This window comes from Ursus americanus, chromosome 11 (genome assembly GCF_024610735.1).
Source record: "Ursus americanus isolate L20-20 chromosome 11, mUrsAme1.1.p, whole genome shotgun sequence".
NCBI classification, from domain to species: Eukaryota; Metazoa; Chordata; class Mammalia; order Carnivora; family Ursidae; genus Ursus; species Ursus americanus.
The window spans coordinates 42927340-42947231 of NC_142137.1; the positions used below are offsets into that span (position 1 = coordinate 42927340).

Below are 19892 nucleotides of genomic sequence, written 5' to 3' on the forward strand. Positions count from 1 at the left end.
GATTAAATGGAGAATGGGTAGTAAAGTTATAAACAACAGAGGGCACAGACTACTCTTAAAAAAGTCTCTAGAGAAAAACAAGGAAGTGGGACAGTATATCAACATGAAAATAGTTCTTTCTATTTCATTTGTAATAGCTAAAATTGAATAAGTGTTAAGTGACTCTGGTCTGTTGAAAGAATTCAAGAACCAAGATCAGAAAGTTTTATTCTGTCTTTGATTTGTTATTCTACGCTGTTAACGTTATATTTCTAACTCTTTTCATCACTACAAATCTTTGCTATTATTCCCCAAATGCTTTGAACCAGAGTGATTCATTCATGTCTGCAATGTCATAAATTGGAGAATGCATAGATTCTTCTTACCCTGGTAATTCTGGAAGCACAAAAACAAAGGCAATGCTGGGTATTTCTCAAGGGTGAATAATTTTTAGAAGGCAAACTTTAAACTGTCACGTTTCTGATTGTCTGTGATTCACACCAATATTGTGCTCTGTGATGGCTTCATTGAAAGGACTGTCATGTTCTATGGGGGACTCAGCCTACCTGCTCTTTTACCAGTAGCTGGTGTGAAAGCCATGCTGTGCCAATGGCTTGTTCACAGGAGGCAGGTCAATCTTTGAAACCACAGATTGTTTCAGATAAGAGAAAAATATGTGAGGAGAGAAGAGATGTCAAGGGCAGTGCTAAAGAGAAAGAAAATGCTTGTCTGAGTTTTACCTGCAGCTAACATTGTTAAAAATGATAGCAACTTAATGAAGCATGAAGTACTAAAGGCATTAATAAGCTGGGGGAGGACCTTATTCATTCCAATTTGGATTCCATTCACTCGTATTACTGGTTTTCTTAAGACTGAACTAAAATTGTGATTCCTTCTGGGCCATCAATGCCCTTTAGAGTTGATAATTAATTTGAAAGAATTATTAAGATATATTTATTGAGCTTAGGATGCCGTGTAGTCACAGTATGAACCAGAGTTCACATTTATCAAGGTAATAAAGAAAGTGCATTAAACATTTGCTCAGTAAGAACAAGCACTAAATTACCAGTAGTGGTAAAACCACTGTGTAAAAGATAATCATTTGTTTATTAAAATAAGATGCAATAGTAACATTTTAAATTCTGATTATAAAAATTTTCCAACACCCCCCCAAAAAATTATTGAAGGAAGAATATTATAGACCCAGGTGTATCTGACACCCACCTGTAAGAATTAACTCGTGGCCTTTCTTGTGGCAATTCTACACTTATCCATACCCTATCCTGCCCTCCAGGTTATTTAGAAGCAAATTCCATACATATCACTCTCTCTATGAATATTTTAATATGTGTGTCTGAAGGATATAGCTCTTCTGTAAATAAAACCATTGTCCCATCTAAAGATGAACGCTATTTCTCCTGCTGTAATACTGACAAATGTCCATTCAGTGTTAAGATTCATCGTTCAGTTACTTCCAGGTTTGCTTTAACAGCTGTTTGGTTGAATCAGGGTGCACCTGAAGTCGCATACTGCGTTCACTACATCTCTGGAGCCTCTCTTCATCTCTAACCTCATCGGTTTTTATTTCCTTGCCATTTCTTTCTTCTTTTTTAAATTGAAGTACAATTAACACACAGTGCTATGTTAATTCCGGGTGTACAGAATACCGATTCAGCAATTCTTCACATTACTCAGTGCTCATCAACATAAGCTTACTCTTGATCACCTTTCTCTGTTTCACTCATCCCCCTCTATCCCCCCCTGTTGCAAATACCAGTTTGTTCTCTGTATTTAAGAGTCTGTTTCTTTTGTCTCATTTTCTTTATCTTTGTTTTGTTTCTTAACTTCCACATATGAGTGAAATCATATGGCATTCCTTTTTCTTTGACTGACTTATTTTGCTTAGCATTATGCTGTCTAGTTCCATCCATGTTGGAAATGGCAAGATCTCATTCCTTTTTATGGCTGAATAATATTCCTCTGTGTGTGTGTGTGCGTGTGTGTGTGTGTGTGTGTGTGTGTGATCTTCTTTATCCATTCATAAATGGATGGATACTTCATTTGCTTCTGTATCTTGGCTATTGTAAACAAAGCTGCAATAAACATAGTATTTTCATTTTCAAATGATCTTTTTGAATTAGTGTTTTCATTTTCTTTGGGTAAATACCCAGTAGTGGTGTAACTAGATCATACGGTAATTCTATTTTTAATTTTTTAGGAACTTCCATACTATTTTCCACAGTGACTATACTAATTTGCATTTTCACCACCAGTGCACCAGGATTCGTTTTTCTCTACATTCTTCCCAACATTTATTATTTTCCATGTTTTTGATTTTAGCCATTCCAACAAGTGTGAGGGGATATTTAATTGTGGTTTTGACTTACATTTCCCTGATTATTAGTGATGTTGAGCATCTTTTCAAGTGTCTGTTGGCCATCTGTATGTCTTTGGAAAAATGTCTATTCAGGTCTTCAGCCCATTTTTAATTGTGCTATTAGTAGTAGTAGTAGTGTTGAATTTGGAAGTTCTTTATATATTTTGGATATTAATCCCTTATTGGATATGTCATTTACAAATATCTTCTCCCATTCAGTAGGTTGCCTTTTTGTTTAGTTCATGATTTTCCTTGCTGACCAAAAGCTTTTTATTGTGGTGAAATCACAACTGTTTAATTTTGCCTTTCTTTTCCTTGCTCCGGGAGACATATCTAGAAAAATGTTTCTATAGCTGATGTCACAAATCACTACCTATGTTTTATTCTAGAAGTTTTATGGTTTCAGATTTAGGTTTTTAATCCATTTTTTTTTGTTTATTTTGTGAGTAGTATAAGAAAGTGGTTCAGTTTCATTCTTTTGCATGTAGCTGTCCAGTTTTCCCAGCACCATTTATTGAAGAGACTCTTTTCCCAATTGTATATGCTTGCCTCCTTTGTCCTAGATTAATTGACCATGTATGTGTGGGTTTATTTTGGGCTCTCTATTCTAATCTATTGATCTATGTATCTATTTTTGGGCTGTTACCATACTGTTTCAATTACTACAGCTTTGTAGTATATCTTGGTATCTGAGATTATGATACCTCCAGTTTTGTTCTTTCTCAAGATTACTTTGGCTCTGGGTCTTTTGTGTTCCAACAAAGTTTTAGGATTATTCGTTCTAATTCTATGAAAAATGCTGTTGATATTTTGATAGGGATTGCATTAAATCTGTAGATTGCTTTGGGTAGTATAGACATTTTAACAATATTTGTTCTTCTAATCCATGAACATAGAGTAGCTTTACATTTGTTTTTGTCATCCTTTCATAGTAAATAACAGTATCCTGTATAACCGCAATTTTCTCCATGTTGCTTTTTTCATTTAATAATATATCCCTCCATTTAGTACTCTTACATCTCAGGTTTTCTTGGTTTTTCTTGCTTGTTAATTCTTCCAAATCAACTTTATGGTCAACTTGTCCAGTTCTAGGGAGAAAAGAAAAACTAATCTTTTTAATGAAAAAAATGCAGTTTCTTTACATTTATATATAAATTTAGTAAGAGCTGAAAAGTAAGTCTTGTTATTTTCCAGAGCTAAAAGTTGAGATTTTCCTTTTTGGAGAAAGAGGAACAGAAGTCCTTCAAATAATTTCCCATGAACTGTTTGGCATTGATTAAAACCCCTTTAAAAACCAATTTCAACATATAGTTGAACATTGTATCTTCAAAGGATTAGTTAGTCATTTAGTTAGATTATTGTTTCTTAGAAATTTGGAGTGGTAGTGTAATTCATTTTCAAATGTATAAATTTCATGTGAGTTTAATGTTAGTATAAAAAAGCCTGTTTCAGTTAAGGACACAGTGTTTCTGTTTCTGTCATGATGCAGGGAACACTTACCCCGAGTTGAAATCACACATTTGCTTACCTGTAACTCATTAAGTTGACACTCAGCAATTGTAATATACACTTGGTGGGAGGGTGAGTGGAATAAATAGGCTGTACAGGACAACTAAGTGACAATTACAAATCATTGTAGTATGTAAAATTACTGTAAATGAATTTGTCTGAAAGGAAGTATAAGCAGGCAAGGGGGCCATCCTTCTTGGACTTCACCACATTATTCTAGGCTTAATGAAGTTTGCGCAAATTTATATGAGGCATAAAACCCAGACAGTAATAATTGCTGGTATTTCTAGGTTAAATTTTTTTTTAAGTTTAGAACATCATTTAAAAGCTTTTATTGTTGAAATTTGATTTCAACAAGGTCTAGTAATAGTATTATCAAAATCTGTAGAATAATCTCTTCGGAGCATTTTTAAAATTATAATGAGCTACTTTTCTGTGATTGCCCAGAAATTTTTGCTGGGGAGTAAGAACTTGGTCACCCATGGTATGATGAGAGTGGATCTTTGAGTGAATATTATATTGTACTCAGACGTTTGATGAATTCCCTGCATTCAGCCCCACTTCTTCCCCTTGCTTCTGTTTAGACCAGCCTCTGTGAGGTTCTGCTGGTCTTCTCTAGGGCTACAGCAACTCTGAGTACTTACAGCCATGACCTCTGCTCTCCGTCATCAGCTAACTCTCATACACCTTCCAGAAAAAAGCTAAATGCTTCTCACCCTCTAATTTTTGCCCTTACTGGTTTCTATTTTATTTCTGTATTCTGAGGTCAAAGAGCAGATAATCACATGAACTGCATTCATCAACTCAAACAGCGACTTGTGTACCTATCTATAAAGCTTCTCAGATTATTCCAAAGGATACCAAGCCTGGAAACACCTGATTCCTAGAACCCTTTGTGGTTCTGACAATGTGTAGCTCTCATTGCTTCCTGAAAGCCAATATACCTGTATAGATATATGAGAGAATTTGACAAACTCATTAGTACAACTAAGACTACAGATGAGTTTTAAAAAAATATATTAGAATTGACATCACAGCATATAGAAATGTTAAAATCCATAACATTGGCAAGAGCAGGTGCTAGAATACGTGAAGACCTCCTCAAAATTAAGCAGTTTTGTTAGGTGAACAACTGTTTGCTGCAGGAAGTTCACAGACAGCAATGTCGGGAGAGAGGCAAAGCACCAACAGTGAGCAGATATTAGATGACCACATGTTCTCTTGAGACATTAGGAAAGAAAAAATGGAAAAGAGTAATTTAAATCAAGTCCTATGAGAAGGGTGAAGTGTCATCCTCTATAGAGAGGGACCTTTATTAATAATTTTTATGGATTTCATGGGGATCGGGCCTATAGAAAACCCAGATTCTATGGCCTTGTTACATCATTAAGGAGCCATACTTTGATCCAGCTCTCTTAACTGCACACCAGTGACACTCAAAAGTCTCGATAAAATTCACAAAATGCTGTACTCTTTGGTAGCATTTTCCTAGATCTGTGATTCTTCTGAACACAAAGCAACTGGGATACAGTAGATTCCTAAGAGTCATTGCAGAGACTATTCAGAATAAAAGTCCAGTCCTAATAATGCATGTGTTAGAAATTGGTTGCAGATGTCCGACTTATCCACATGGGTTATAAGTGAGCCAAGATATTCAGCCCAGGGCAGCATCTAGAATAGCCAGAGTTACTAGGTTGCCCACTTTAGACTGTGAGGTCTCCTCTTTCACCCCAGTGCTATTCTAATATCATCATCTCAGCCATGATGGTGAAAAGCATCGCTACATATGGTGGTCATACGTTACTTGTTAGTTTGGGACTGAAGGATTCTTCAGAAAGATTCTGTCCACCAATTCCACCCTATATGAGGTCAAGTTCTTAATACTCTGCACATGATAAAAGGAACATTAATTTAATCCTGCACCAGTGAAGTAATTACATGATATTTTGCTAGGTGACATATGAATGGAATATGAAATAAAAAGTAGTTATCTTTGTTACAGTAAAATGTCAAACATTTGATATTATTTCAAAAGTTATTTGGATTTTTTTAAGGCACGAAGTTCGTAAAAAATGCCCATTGACAGGAAAAGAACGTTGGGCTATTGTGTGTTGCAATATCAGGTTTGTCGAAGCCTAGCTGTCATAGCATTTTTGCACTTCTTAGAATGAGGCATTTGCTGTCCTTGTTGCACAGCACAGATTAGGGTTTTGTTCATCTGGAAAAAAAGGTTTTATAATTACTGATTTTTGACGAGTCTTTATACTGAAGACACAAGACATAATTAATACAAGTAGCATAGGTACATTAGAGAATTATTCTATGAGGGTCATTAAAATTGTGTTGTACTTAGAACATCACTGTTAAAATTTTACACAGCATTCTCTGATGCCTTCAAAGAATACTTCTGTTCATTGTGTTTTTCAATAATGCTGTCTACCACATTTTTAAAAGTTTATTCAAAATACTACATGCCAGCTAATTTAATTAATTTTGCATGAAATGTGAAAGAATCCATAGAAAATAAATGAAAGAGGGATATTGTTTTGAAATGGGGCTCCTCTACTATTCTCTAAGGCAATGCCTGCTTTTCCATGTCACTTAATGCTGGCTGTTATATTGAATTATAGAAAGAATCTGTGGGGTTTCTAGTATAACTTTGTTTCATGGATTTCATCTATTATTTCAGAGCCAACACAGAAGTTCCGAAGTCATAAATCCACATTGTAGCTCAAAGAAAATTTGGCCTTTTCCTGTTTATGCTTGCTGATCTGCTTTCTAAACAAAGTTCTTTATCAGTTACCTCAATGTGTCTTTATTTTTATTATTGGGTACCTGTGATCCCTAATTATGCTTTGTTATTTCTCTTTTTGTTTTCTATTTAAAAAAATACCTTTGTACATTTTTTTTCCTGAATGGAAACATGTTAATTTAAATAATTTATATAGATTCTTTTCCCAAAGAACATGCAGTTTTGTTTTCATCATCTTATTATGTCTTCCATGGTTTTGATGTTGGAAAATAAACAATGTAAAACAAGGTAAAAGAGTTTAAGTAATTTTCTTAGCTCATAGAGACATATAATATGATGAACACCCAAGCAATGTATGTCTTGGTTCCTGCAAGTGAAAAAAAAATATGCTGGTGTTGACTGAGAATCAAGATATAACAGGAAAAAAAGTATTATGCTAATAGAAGTAACATTGTAGTATGTTGCAGTGATTCTGGTTATGCAACTAAATGTAATTAATATTGAATGCCCACTATTTCAAAAGAGTTATAATAAGGATTGTAACATCTTTAAAGATATAAAAACTATAGTCTCTGCCCTTTAGGAGCTCACAATTTAGTTACTTGTATTCTTTTTTTTTTTTTTATCATTTTACAAACCTTGCCATGAATACTTCAGGATTACCAGAAATTGAAATCAGAGCTTTATGTTTATAGTAGAAAGAACTATCTTCGTACTGTATCAGATTAACCAATTGGTACGTTCCTCAGTGAATTTATTTATAAAAAAATTCCATGTGCATCAGTTGTTGAATATGGAGTGTCTAAGAGAAATATTCCTTATGAATAACAACAAAAGATGCAGAAACAACAAATGTTTTAGATAAGTATTGAGAGAGCGTGTTCTATCTTACTCCTAATCTTGTTCTTTCTCTGATAGAGAATTTGGCTTTAATTGTATTCATTTTATTTAATTGTCTTTATTTTAAAAAGTAACCTTATTAAAAACTAAGAGATTTATGCTAATACATTAATATAGCAGGATATTGGATGGAAAGTCAAATCTCTCCTCCTCCTCGACTCCTTATTCTCAAACCTCAGACGTAGTAATAGCTTCAACACGTACATGCATATTCTTCCCCAAAATATCAAAGCACATATACATGTACATAGGTATGTGTGTCTATTTACACTTATACTTACCTGTGTCCCTCTGTAAATATAAACTCATAGTATCTCTCACCTGGACTGATAGACAATAAAACAGAACCGTCAAAGCCCAGACAAATCAAAGCAGATGTCTTGGCTGTTCCTTGCTATGCTGAGATTAACAAGATGGTCTCAGGGGAGAAGAGGCATTTGGGAGGCTTGGGCAACAGTGATTTGCCAGCAAGTACAGAAGCTTATTTCAAAATTTTAATAAATAGTTTTTCCACAACTCTGCCTAAAGGGCCAATACCAGCCCTACTTTCAATCATTTGATGACTCATGTTTCCCCTCACAGCATACCTGTGGCCATGTTCTCATAAGGACCTCTATAGCCCAGCATCAGAGCTATTTGTGTTGCCCCTCCCATACCAAATTTTCATATTTTTAAGTTTGGTCCCTCGGAGTTGACCATGCACACTGTACATGCATTCATGAAGGTCTCATGTCAAAATTATGAAGCAGTTGAAATTTGTTTCTAAAACATTCCTTTCACAATTCCCTCTGTTGTCCAGTGGGTCCTTTAGTCACATTTTAGTGGGTCCATCCTCCCACTTGCACCATTCCAGTGATTCTAATTACACAGAGCTTAGTGTTTTCAGGCTCCCCATATTTCACAGCATTTAGTAAACAAAAACATGTCATGTTGCTTTATTAGTAGTGTACATTTTATGTATCTCTTTACTACAATATATTTTCAACCCGTGGATGGTAGGACTGCAATTCAAAGTAGTTTATAGATAAAAACTTTCTACCCAGGGCATTGAATATAAGCGTCACTCAGTAATGTTTGTGCATTATTCGTTTGGACTACATTGGTTATGCACTATCACAAAACATCTAGAATGTTTGCTTTTTATGCCTTCATATTTTATGTAGATTTCAAAATAAAGGATTTTGCCACATTCCGCTCAATTGTCACTCTGTTGACATACAGTAACTTCATGTCTTTCTCTTTATTTTCCTTTTTTTTAAAGTACATGTTTACTTCTTGTACAGAAAGTATAATCACCGTTCACTTAATATGTTCCAGTTTCAGTCAGTTGTCTGAAGGTCCTAGAACTTCTCCATTATTTTCCATTTGGGGGTTGTAGAGTAATTGACATTTATTAAGTATTTACAAGTCCTTTGTCAGGTACTTTGCATACATTATCTCATTTAATTCAAGTTGTTGCTTCATACTGTACTTATTATGCCTAATTTGTAGAAAAGGAAGCTAATGTTGGAAAAATAAAATCATCTGTCCAAAGTCACATAAATGCTGAGACCACAATTTGAATACAGGACTGTGTCTCTAAAGCTCTGTGTTATTTTTTCTTTTCATAAAAACACCTAATTCCACCTACATTGTACTTTTCTGAGGATTAAGTGATATAAGTGAGTATATTTTCTAAACTCGCAAGCATTTATCCACACATGGAATTTCTAACTCATACTTTATACTTTCTAATACAGTAAGGTGAGTAAATTGGTGTGTAATGAATGCTTTAGGTGATCATGATTATAATGGAATTTTAAAAATCAGATGAAATGATGTCAATGATTTGTTAGAGAACTAAAATCTAATCTTAACCCATTTCCTTTAAAGCCATGGCTGTCAAGATGAAACATCTCGCTTTAGCAAAAGGTATTAAACATGAACATGTAACAGTAAAATCATTTCAGAGAACATAATAGGGTTATGGAATAAAATCTGAAATAAAATCTACTGTAGCATTAAGCTTTATATTTCCTAAAAAATGGTGAGAATACTTTGGAATTCAAAGTTGCACGTTGTTGTCGTCACTCTTCCCCAGGTGTTCCAGATTGCATATGTGATTGTGAAAGCAGCAAACTCCCCTCGGCCTGGAAACTGGATTTTGGAACGCTCACTTGATAACGTTGAATACAAGCCCTGGCAGTATCATGCTGTGACAGACACCGAGTGTCTAACTCTCTACAATATTTATCCCCGTACTGGACCGCCATCCTATGCCAAAGATGATGAAGTCATCTGCACTTCCTTTTATTCCAAAATACACCCCTTGGAAAACGGAGAGGTAAGAGGGGACAACTTACCATAAGTACATTTAAGTAGGCCTGTCAGGAAGATGTGAATATATCAGTAATTTATGTCAGGGAGATTTTAAAATAGGATTTAGCGTAAGTACATTTAAATGAGTTATTAAATAAAAAGGAAAAACCCAAGGTGATTAGAATTTTAACTACCTTCATCCAGTATGTGTCTCCCAAACCCAATAAAGATCAGAAAAGCAGAAACAGGTTTAAGTCAGAAAGTCAATGATTAATTTCACAGAAAGAGACTTTTTTGACAATGAGATTGCTAACAATTGGAGAAGGACTGAGATCTTCACAGAAGCCTTAGATCTGAGTGTACTCTGGTCTCAAGATGGGGGCAAAAGAGATGTAATTTAGGGAGAAATATAGTTGACATAAAGGACCTAAATAACAGGGAATTCTGCTGGGTTTTGCATGTTTTTCAGTTCTTACCACGGAGGACTGGAGTTGGGTTTTTGGTTGGTTGTTTGTGGTCAGGCTTCTTACATGCTTTATTCAACAGTGTTCAGCTTCTCTGTGGCATCTCTTACCTTTCAGTTTTTACATTTATTCAAACCATGGCTTCACCTGTTACCATCTGTGTGATCTTGAGCCAGTGACTGAAATTCTCTGTGCTTTGGTTTCATCCCGCATAAATTGGGGAAAATAATAATAGCTCTTATTTCATAGGATCATTAAGAAAATTAAATGAGTTATTATATTTGAAGCAGGACGACAGTGCTGACAGACCAATACTAAATGTTCTATAAGCATTAACTATTTTTATAGTTAAATAAATAAATAATAGTAATAATAATAACCATCATTGTTAGTAGTAGTAGGAGTCAGTACTTTTCTCAAATCCCAAACCTTGACTTAGTGATTCTTTTGGATTCTCCAGTATTTCCCTAATCTGTCTCCCTTCAGTGGGTGAGGCCTGACTACTTGAGTCCTACCTGCTATAACACCTCAACTTATACTCAAATCTGATAGTCACTCCTCATGCGTCCACACGCCTGAAGCTAGTATCATTTTTTATATTCACATTTTCAGTAAACCCATATTCATATTCTATCAGACCCACCTCAGCCAGTTGAAGGTTATCTTTTTAAACACTTGTCAGGAAAGTTAGATTTTTGACACAAATGATCACTCCCTTTTGGCACTATTATTCTATGACTGTATACTAGTGCCTCACTGTATTTCAAATTCCATGTTCAAAAATATCAGTTTTGGGGAAGAAAAATTCCAAACGGTGCTCTCAGCAGAGATTTCAATCTGCCAAATGACAAGGATTCAAGTGCGATGAGTCAAACAGCTGTTCAACCTGCTTTGTGCCCATAGGCATCCAATTCCCAGCCAGGTTGGCCTGAGGATATGGGAGTAGGGAGGGAACGTAGAGATAATATATTTGAGTTGAATTTTTATTATTTTTTTCCTGGATCTAGTATTTACCAGAACTAATAATTATCTAATATTTATAAAGCTATTTTTTACCTTGAAAAAGTGGTCCAATTCAGAAATTGGTTGAACAATATAAAATGTGCCTACATAGATATGTAACCTACAGGTTTACATGCATAGTCCCAAAAGATGCTCTCCCTACATTGATGGTGGTTCTCCATCCTTTAGACCGTGTCAGTCTGCCAACATGGAACATATATGCTGTTTGTTTGCTTAGCTGGCTGTATTGTTTTCACTCCTAGACACTCACTAAAAACTACTCGTCGATGGTGGCTATTAGGAAAAATTTACTCAAATTTCTCTATGGCATTTAAGTCTATTTCTTTCTCATAGGAAAGTGGATGTTAGGAAAAGAAAGTAATTCAAAATATTTGAAATATAATGGTAGTATTTAAGAGTAAGAATTAAATTCAGACCTCTCCTAAAATACCTGTCTCAATATATATAGCTTACTCTGTGAAACATGGTGCTTTTTGGAATAAACAGATACAGGGAAGGTAGGTGAGATATATTCTCCAAGACTTCCAGCTCACTGGTAACAAAACTAAGATAAGAATCCATGTATCCAGGTCCCCTGGCCTCCAGATTGAGGTTTCTTTCATACTCCAGTAAAGATTGGAAGTTGATTTTTTTCTTTTTTTTTAAGTTGGTAATTGATAAACTCAAGAGTTCAGAGAAGACAGATGTTGGATCCAGTACGAGTAGAAAGAGTCCTAATTCTGAGGTGTCGCAATATAGAAGAATGTACGTGAGATTAGAAGTCTCAGTTCTGGTCTTGCTTCTCGTTTTTGTGGGCTCTTTGGTTGGTCACCTAATCTTTCTGAGATTGAATTTCTTTTTGGATGCCAGCTGAAATATAATTATTAGTGCTATGATCAAGACTTTGCAGAGAAATGAAGTCATACTCAAATAAGAAAAACAAACATATAAACCAGTAAATGGTTTATATGTGGTTTATATATATAAAAAATCATATAAATCCTACAATAGAAATGTTTACAGAGAGTGACAGATTCCCCTAGGTGAGCCAAAGGAGCTGCACTGAGAAGATCACTTCTCAGAATACAAGTAAACCAGAAACAACTCTTGATATCTCACAATTTCAAGGCCAATATGCAAATTTATTTCCAAAATGGGATATGGGTTAAACAAGACATATAACAGAATTTACCTCCAATGTTGATGGATATTTTTATTAGGTATAGAATTGTAAGGTTGCAGCTTTTTTTCTTTTGGCATATTTGGTTGTCTTCTGGTTTCCATTGTTAATATAGAAAAGTTAGCTTTTGAATAATTATCTATTGTCTATCTGTTTTCTTTAAATATTTTTCTTTGTTTTTGTTTTTCAGTAATTTTACTATGATGTCCCAGATCTGCTCTCCCCAATACAATAGTCACTAACCATATGAGGTTATTTAATTTAGATTTCATTAACTCAAATAGAATGAAAATTCAGGTCCTCAGTTACACAGCCACATATCAGGTGCTCAATAGCCTGATGTGACTAGCAAATACCACATTTAATTATGCAGAATACAACTTTTCCATTGTTGTACAAAGTTTTGAGCAACATTACTATAGATAATACCTTTTTAATACGTGCATTAAGATTTATTTGGTTGATATATTTGCAGTTACATCTTTCATCAGTTCAGTAAATAATTCAACCATTAACTTTCCAAATACTGTTCTTTTCCTCAGTCTCTTCTATAAAAATCTACTATAAAAGTTAATAATTTGGAACTTCTCACTGTTTATCTTACACTCTCTTTCGTATACACTCATCTTTTTGGCCTTTGTTCTTCATTTTAGATATTTTCTTCTGGCTTACTTCCAGTTCACTAATTCTTTTTTTAGCTATGTAAAACCTGCTATTAAAACTGTTCATGGGATTCTTAATTTCATTTATTACATTTTTCAGTTCTAGAATTTATCTTTGTTTCTTTTTTTTTTTTTTTTTTTTAGATTTTTATTTACTTATTTATTTGACAGAGAGAGGCAGTGAGAGAGGGAACACAAGCAGGGAGGGTGGGAGAGGGAGGAGCAGGCCGAGCAGGGAGCCCAATGCAGGGCTCGATCCCAGGACCCTGGGCCAAAGGCAGATGCTCAATGACTGAGCCACCCAGGCACCCCATAGAATTTGTCTTTGTTTCATTTTCAAATAGTTTAGCATCAGTTTTATATTGAAATGTTACATATTTATATATATTTAACAAGATTATATTTACACTTTTAGTATTCTATCTTTATCTCATTGAGCATAAAGTAATAATTATTTAAGAGCTTTTGTTTGATAATTCTAATATCCGGCCTCTGTAGATATATGTTATCTGAGCTGCAGGTTCTTTTTTATGATGTCTTATACACTCATGTTTCTGATTATTTTTGCATAAAAGAAGTTATATTTTAAAATGTGTATGTAGAAATAACTTGAGGCCTAAGATATTGTGAGGATTTTCTGATGCTTCTGCCAGGCAATGGCAATATAGATGATCTTAGTAAATATCAAATGATTTCACTCATATGTGGAATTTAAGAAACAAAACAGATGAACATAGGGAAAGGGAAGGAAAAATAAGATGAAATCAGAGAGGGAGACAAACCATAGGCACTCTTAACTGTACGAAACAAACTGAGGGTTGCTGGAGGGGAGGTGGTGGGGGGATGGGGTAACTGGGTGATGGGCTTTAAGGAGGGCGCTTGATGTACCGAACACTGGGTGTTATATGCAACTGATGAACACTAAATTCTACTTCTGAAACGAATACACTATATGTTAATTAAATTGAATTTAAATAAAAAATAAAAAAAAATAAAATTTTGGGGAGTAAAATTTCTGGGACCTAGATGACTCAAAGCTGTGCTGTAACCCAGTAACAGCTGCTTTAATTCCAGTTTACTTTAGGCTTCCTGTTTTTGGAGTCTAAACCAAAGTATGTGGGATTTACCAAAGTCCCACCCATACAAATCATGTCTTCCTAGTACACTGAGGCCATCAAAGCACTGCTTATTCTCTGAGCCATATCTTCTGGACAGGGAAATGCCCACCAGACAGAAGCTGTCACATCTCTTTAGACATCTTTCTTCTTGATATTGAGAAGGTGATTTTCTACCCTCTTGATAACTCTCTGATGGCTTTAAGTAAATGTTTTGACATTTTTCTGCACTTGGTCTAGTTGTTATCATTGAGTGTATTAATACTAATTATAGAATCTACTATAAAAAGAAACATAGGCTCATATGCATTTTTTAAAAATTATTTTGAAATCATTTTAGATGTATGTAAATGTAAGAAGAGTATAGAGAACCCCCACATTCATTTTACCCAGCTTTACTCATGTTAATTCCTTACAAGCTACCATGTATCTCTCAAAACTAAGAAATGAACATTGGTACATTACTTTGATATTGATATACTGGTGCATGATTTCATTCATGTTATCATTAATGTCTTTTTTGTTTTATGGGATCCAATTTGGGATATCTAATTGCAATTAGTCATTGTGTCTTCTTAGTCTCCTCTAATTTATGAAAATTTCCTAATCTTCCCTTATTTTTCCCAATCACTTTTAACAGCATCGGTCAAGTGTTTTGTGGCATATTATTCATTTTACATTCTCTGATGTTTTCTCATGATTAAACTGGGCTTCTGGGTTTTGGGGAAGAACACCACAGAGGTGAAACAGCTTTTTCACTGCATCACTCCTCTTTCTTTGTACGTGCACATTTTGTCTATTTCCTTTTTTCCTTCTTATTGGCTTATAAGTCTTATAGTTTTTTTGTTTGTTTGTTTGTTTTTAAGAGAGAGAGAGAAAGGCAGGGAGGGGCAAAGGGAGACAGAGAATCTTAAGCAGGCTCCATGACCAGTGAGGGGACTGATGCAGGGCTCAGTCTCAGGACCTTGAGGTCATGACCTGAGCCAAAATCAAGAGTCGGATGCTTAACCAACTGAGCCACACAGGCGCCCCAGTCTTATTGTGCTTCTAGGTATATTTTTATTTTGGACAACAGTGTCTAAATATTCACTATGACTTAAAATATATATTTTTGACTAAGCATTGATGATCATTTGCTTCCAGTCCTTCACAATATACTTAAATATAAATTTAAGTTAGAGAATAAGAGAAATAAGAACAAAGTATTTTTAAGGCCCACCCATGAAACAAGGCATTATAAAATAAACATGTCTCAATTTTAATACACTAATTAAGCAATACTGTTTATATTATAGGTATAGAATATTTATACAAAGTAGTCTTCTGTGATTAATATCAAATCTATGGAGTTTAAGGTTTATTACATTGTTACTTGTCTGGAGAATTTTGGGGACATGTCAAAATGTTTAGAACATTCTAGAATATTATACTTTAGATGAAAAGTGCATCATTTTAGACCTGAAAGTTACCTTAGGTAGATTCCTCATTGGTCTATTCAAATCCTTTAATAATATCCTTCAATATTATAGCCCTCAACTTCAGCTTCTTCTGTATCCAAACTTCAATACTGCCCTTTGTCCATGTCGTTATTAGAAGCCATTTGGCTTTTCCTTCTGGTCTCTTGAATTTTAACAGATTCATCTCTGTTTATTTCTTCTACTTTATTTGTTGATCCAGCCACCCCCACTCTTTTCCCTCCAGTCTCTGGCTTGGCCCCTTCTCTGCCTTCCACCTCACATTTCCTGAAAGAGATCAACAAATGTTGATCCTGTGGATTCACCAGAAGGATACTTTAGGGCACATATCAGTCCCCTAGACAACTAGATTCAACTACTTCCAAGAAAGAGATTAGTCCTGCAGTCTAGCATCCTGGGCTTACACCCGGAGGGAGAAGAGTTCACTCTGAGCTATGAGATGATCAAGTCTCAGCACCTGGCAAAAGAGAGATAATGGAGGACAATGGAGGCATAATAATTTGACCCAGTATGTTGTTACCCAAGCTGTAAACAGAAGGCTTTGAGCAAAAGCCTTCAAGGATTTTCATTTTAGAAAAGTTGTGTATCTGTAATGCCAGGAGAGGGCTTAGCATGCAACATGCCTTGCCTTGCTTTGAGAGAATGATCCTGAGCTCCCTAATAAGAGTTGTAGGGTATGAAGCAACAGACTCCAGAGGCCCTCCTTACTTTGATGCCAGTCAAAGAGGAAAGCTTTGGTGGGAACAGCTCCATAGATATACCTCTTCGGGAGTGCAACAGAGAGTCAATTCCATCAAGAGCTACTATCAGCTCAAGTGCTGTCTCTGATGGAAGCATTTGCCCCAAGATGCTTTTGAGACTTGCTAATAAGAACTGCTACTTAGAGACACCACTGAAGACCATGCTTGCAGCTCTGGTTCCTCCCAAGCTTAGCTTTACTTGGACATCATCGCTGGGGGCATTTGAAAGAGCTTTTTCTGAGTTCAAGGCTTATAATTCAGTAGATTTCGGAAGGGTTTAGGAAGCTGTAGGTATATTTTAAACAAGCAGTCCTGGTGATTTTGATGTCCTTCCTCCTTATTGTTCAGATATTTCCAGCCTTCTCAAACCCTGGAGAAGAACTGATCATCAGTGATTTAAGGAAAGAGTATCATTCATTCTAGCTACAATACTTCTAACTAAAGGACTTATGTTTTCTGTCAGGAAACATGATTGACATTGGCGGACTGAATCTCTGGGTGGGTTTGAGTTGAGTAAATGAAATTTGAGCTATAGCTAGGTTATAAATGGCTGAAGAGGTGGCTGAAAGAGAAGAATCACATTACTAGTGATTGACAAGGATGCGGACATATAGATGGCACTACTTTAGGAGTCCTAAAATCATCATAAATGTTTTTCCTTTATATGAGATTCTCCCCTTTCTCTGGCTGGGATTATCCCTTTTAATTTCTTTGGGTTGTCAGTAGACTACTAACTAAATATGCATGGTTACCATAGTAATTTTTGCTTAAATTTCCTCATACAGAGGAAAAGTTACTTACATATGATTTCCTCTCCTTACCACTCTTCTGGACTGCAACTCAAATGGAACTTAGATTCACTTTGATTCTGCTTTTGAAACATGGCAGGCTTGTATAAAAATCCCTGAGAAACCATCATTAATTCTTGAAGACACTTTTTTTCCCCTGTAAACTATATGTAGAGCTTTGATATAATTTTGATTTCCTATGTGACAGAATTTTATATACACAGAATATTTTTCTTCCTCTTTTCATCACCTGACATTGTGGTGATTCTTAGAACTGCAAATACTGGAGAATGAAGAAATGAACCCAACCTTGTATTTAAAACTGTTTCTGAGATCTTTCTTTGGTGTAATGTTGAGGATATAGCATGATTGCATGAGTCAGTTTGTGTGGAAATGAGGAACGAGCCTTTCACAGTTATCCTTGAAGTCGTTCCTTTATGGAAAAGCATCCAGGTATCACTAATTTGTTATGAATAGAAATTTAGGGAAATGCTTATTTAGGGTTTCAGACTTCCTTTCTCTAAAAATAATTCTTGTATTGACCAACATGGTGGCAGTTAGTACTTTGAACAACAATATGAGAAAGTACCTCGTTACAGTGAGGTTTACCTGGCATCCTCCAAAACAGCAAGTTTCAACTCTAGTTAGAACACACAGAGCACTTGAAAAATTTTGGAATTACACACATAAAAATCATAATTCATTTAAAAGACAGACCTTTGTGAGAAAGATAAAATTAAGAGGATTGTGTTCTTCCTTTCTGCTGATCAGTTTATAGTTTTCCCCTAACAATATTGTGCTTAGAAAGTATCAGTAAATCCTTGTCAAATTAATACAGTATTATTGAAAAATCATGAAGGCCAGAGAAAGTAAGCAAGAGTGGAATCTTGAGGAGGAAGCACCAATACTTAGGGGCTGGTTATCTCAGTGTTATAGAAGAGAATCTACCAACATTTATTAAAATGAATAAAAAGAAGAAACTTAGACTTCTGTTAAGCTAGGTAAGGTAGTACAGGGTTGTAGGAGAAGGCTTGAAAGTACAACTTGCTGTTTTTTAGGTGCTCACTGGATTCGATTTTTAGATAGAGCCTTGCCATTGATTAAACATGGAGTTTGGACGGATGAGTAAACTGTCCAATGTGTGTCCCGGCCAGTTCATCTGACTATAATGAAGATCAAAGTAGGACGTTTATAGTACTGCCTCCTTGTCTGCATAATATGATTCCAAGTTCTCTAGTTCAACAGTTATCATTGGCTTAAGCTCACCCCTAGTTGCAGTGTGATTGAGCTGGCTTAGCCTGAATTGAGACCAGGGTGCATGCAAGTGGCAGAGCCATGCTGTGCTGTTTCGTATGGTCAGCACTGGGGTAGGGGGACGGTGACTAAACAGGAATGAAAGAATAAGCAATGCAAAAAAAAAATGAGCTTGCTGGAGTTTAAAGAGACAGAAAAAATAGATGAAGGTCTCAAGTGCTGACATGGGTTAGTCCGGGGCCTGGAAGATTATAATAATGATAGCTAACATTTATCACACACTTGTTTTATGGCAGGCACTACTCCAAGGGTTTACAAATAGAAGCTCACATGGACTAATACTTGTCTTATTTCATAGTTGAGGGAAATATGGTATAGAGAGGTCAAATAACTTGCCCAGCGTACCAAGCTAGTAATTTTTGGAGCTGTGATTTGAATCCAGTGTGTCCTCTGAGTACCAGAAAGGCACAAGAACAAAAGTTTTCTTCTGTGTCTGGGTTTTCTTGGCAAATCTGCTGGGCACTGCAAACCCATGAGGCCTCACCACCCAGCAGAACTTGCTTCTCTCTGCATGAGATTGCACAGACCTGGGACTGGGCTGCTGCTTTGTTTTTAACTTAGAGGGATTTAATCTTTTAATGTTTTATGTTATGAAAAAATTCTTTTTTTCTTTTTGATAGTAACTTACTTTAAAAATACAGAGTAGATTTTTTAAAAAAATCTGAATTCTTTGTTTTGTAATCTTTTTGTTTATCTTGCTTATTTTACCTTTTTAATGATTTTTAATTTCTAGTTTTAAGAGTTTTATCTTGGTATATTTATATTTATCATATATTGTGTTTCTTTTTTAACTTCAGTAAAATTTCTTTTATATTGTCTCTTATACACATACACACATACACGCACACTGTTAATTTTAATTATTGTTTTTAGAATTTGATGGCTTCCAATTGTATTATAAGCTTGTCAGAATTTTTTTCTTGTCTTTCAGATTTTTTTAAAATCTGTTTTTTATAACTCAAGTAACTTTTTCATATAATTTCATCAGTTTTATTGTAGCTTATATTTTAAAGTATTTTACATTATTTTTGATTATTTTATTTTGAGCTTATTTTGTACTTTTGTTATTAAATGCTATTCTGTATGTCTTGTGTTTAGTTGTTTTGGTTCATTGTATTCAACAGGGTTTTAAATAACTTTGAAGAGATTCATTTCACCAAAGTATAGACAGTTATATCAAATATTACATTTGGCAGAAAGACAGCAATTCCCCATCTTATAGGTAATTGTATTAAAAATATCAAGTAAAGGACCAGGTGAATGATTTTTTTGTTGTTATTCATCAAAACTCTTAAGATTTGTGTTTTACTTTGGCTCATGTTAACTCTTTAAAATTG

At 35.0% G+C, this 19892-nt stretch overlaps 1 protein-coding gene across 4 annotated transcripts in view; it reads left to right on the forward strand.

The window, feature by feature from the left end:
* LAMA2 (laminin subunit alpha 2) overlaps positions 1-19892 on the forward strand; it is a 599838-nt gene that overhangs the window by 187503 nt on the left and 392443 nt on the right. For all 4 annotated transcript variants that reach the window (XM_087865477.1, XM_087865478.1, XM_045805578.2 and 1 more), the window contains exon 4: positions 9598-9840. In XM_087865477.1, the coding sequence (XP_087721603.1) occupies positions 9598-9840 (243 nt within the window). The remainder of the gene's footprint in view (positions 1-9597; positions 9841-19892) is intronic.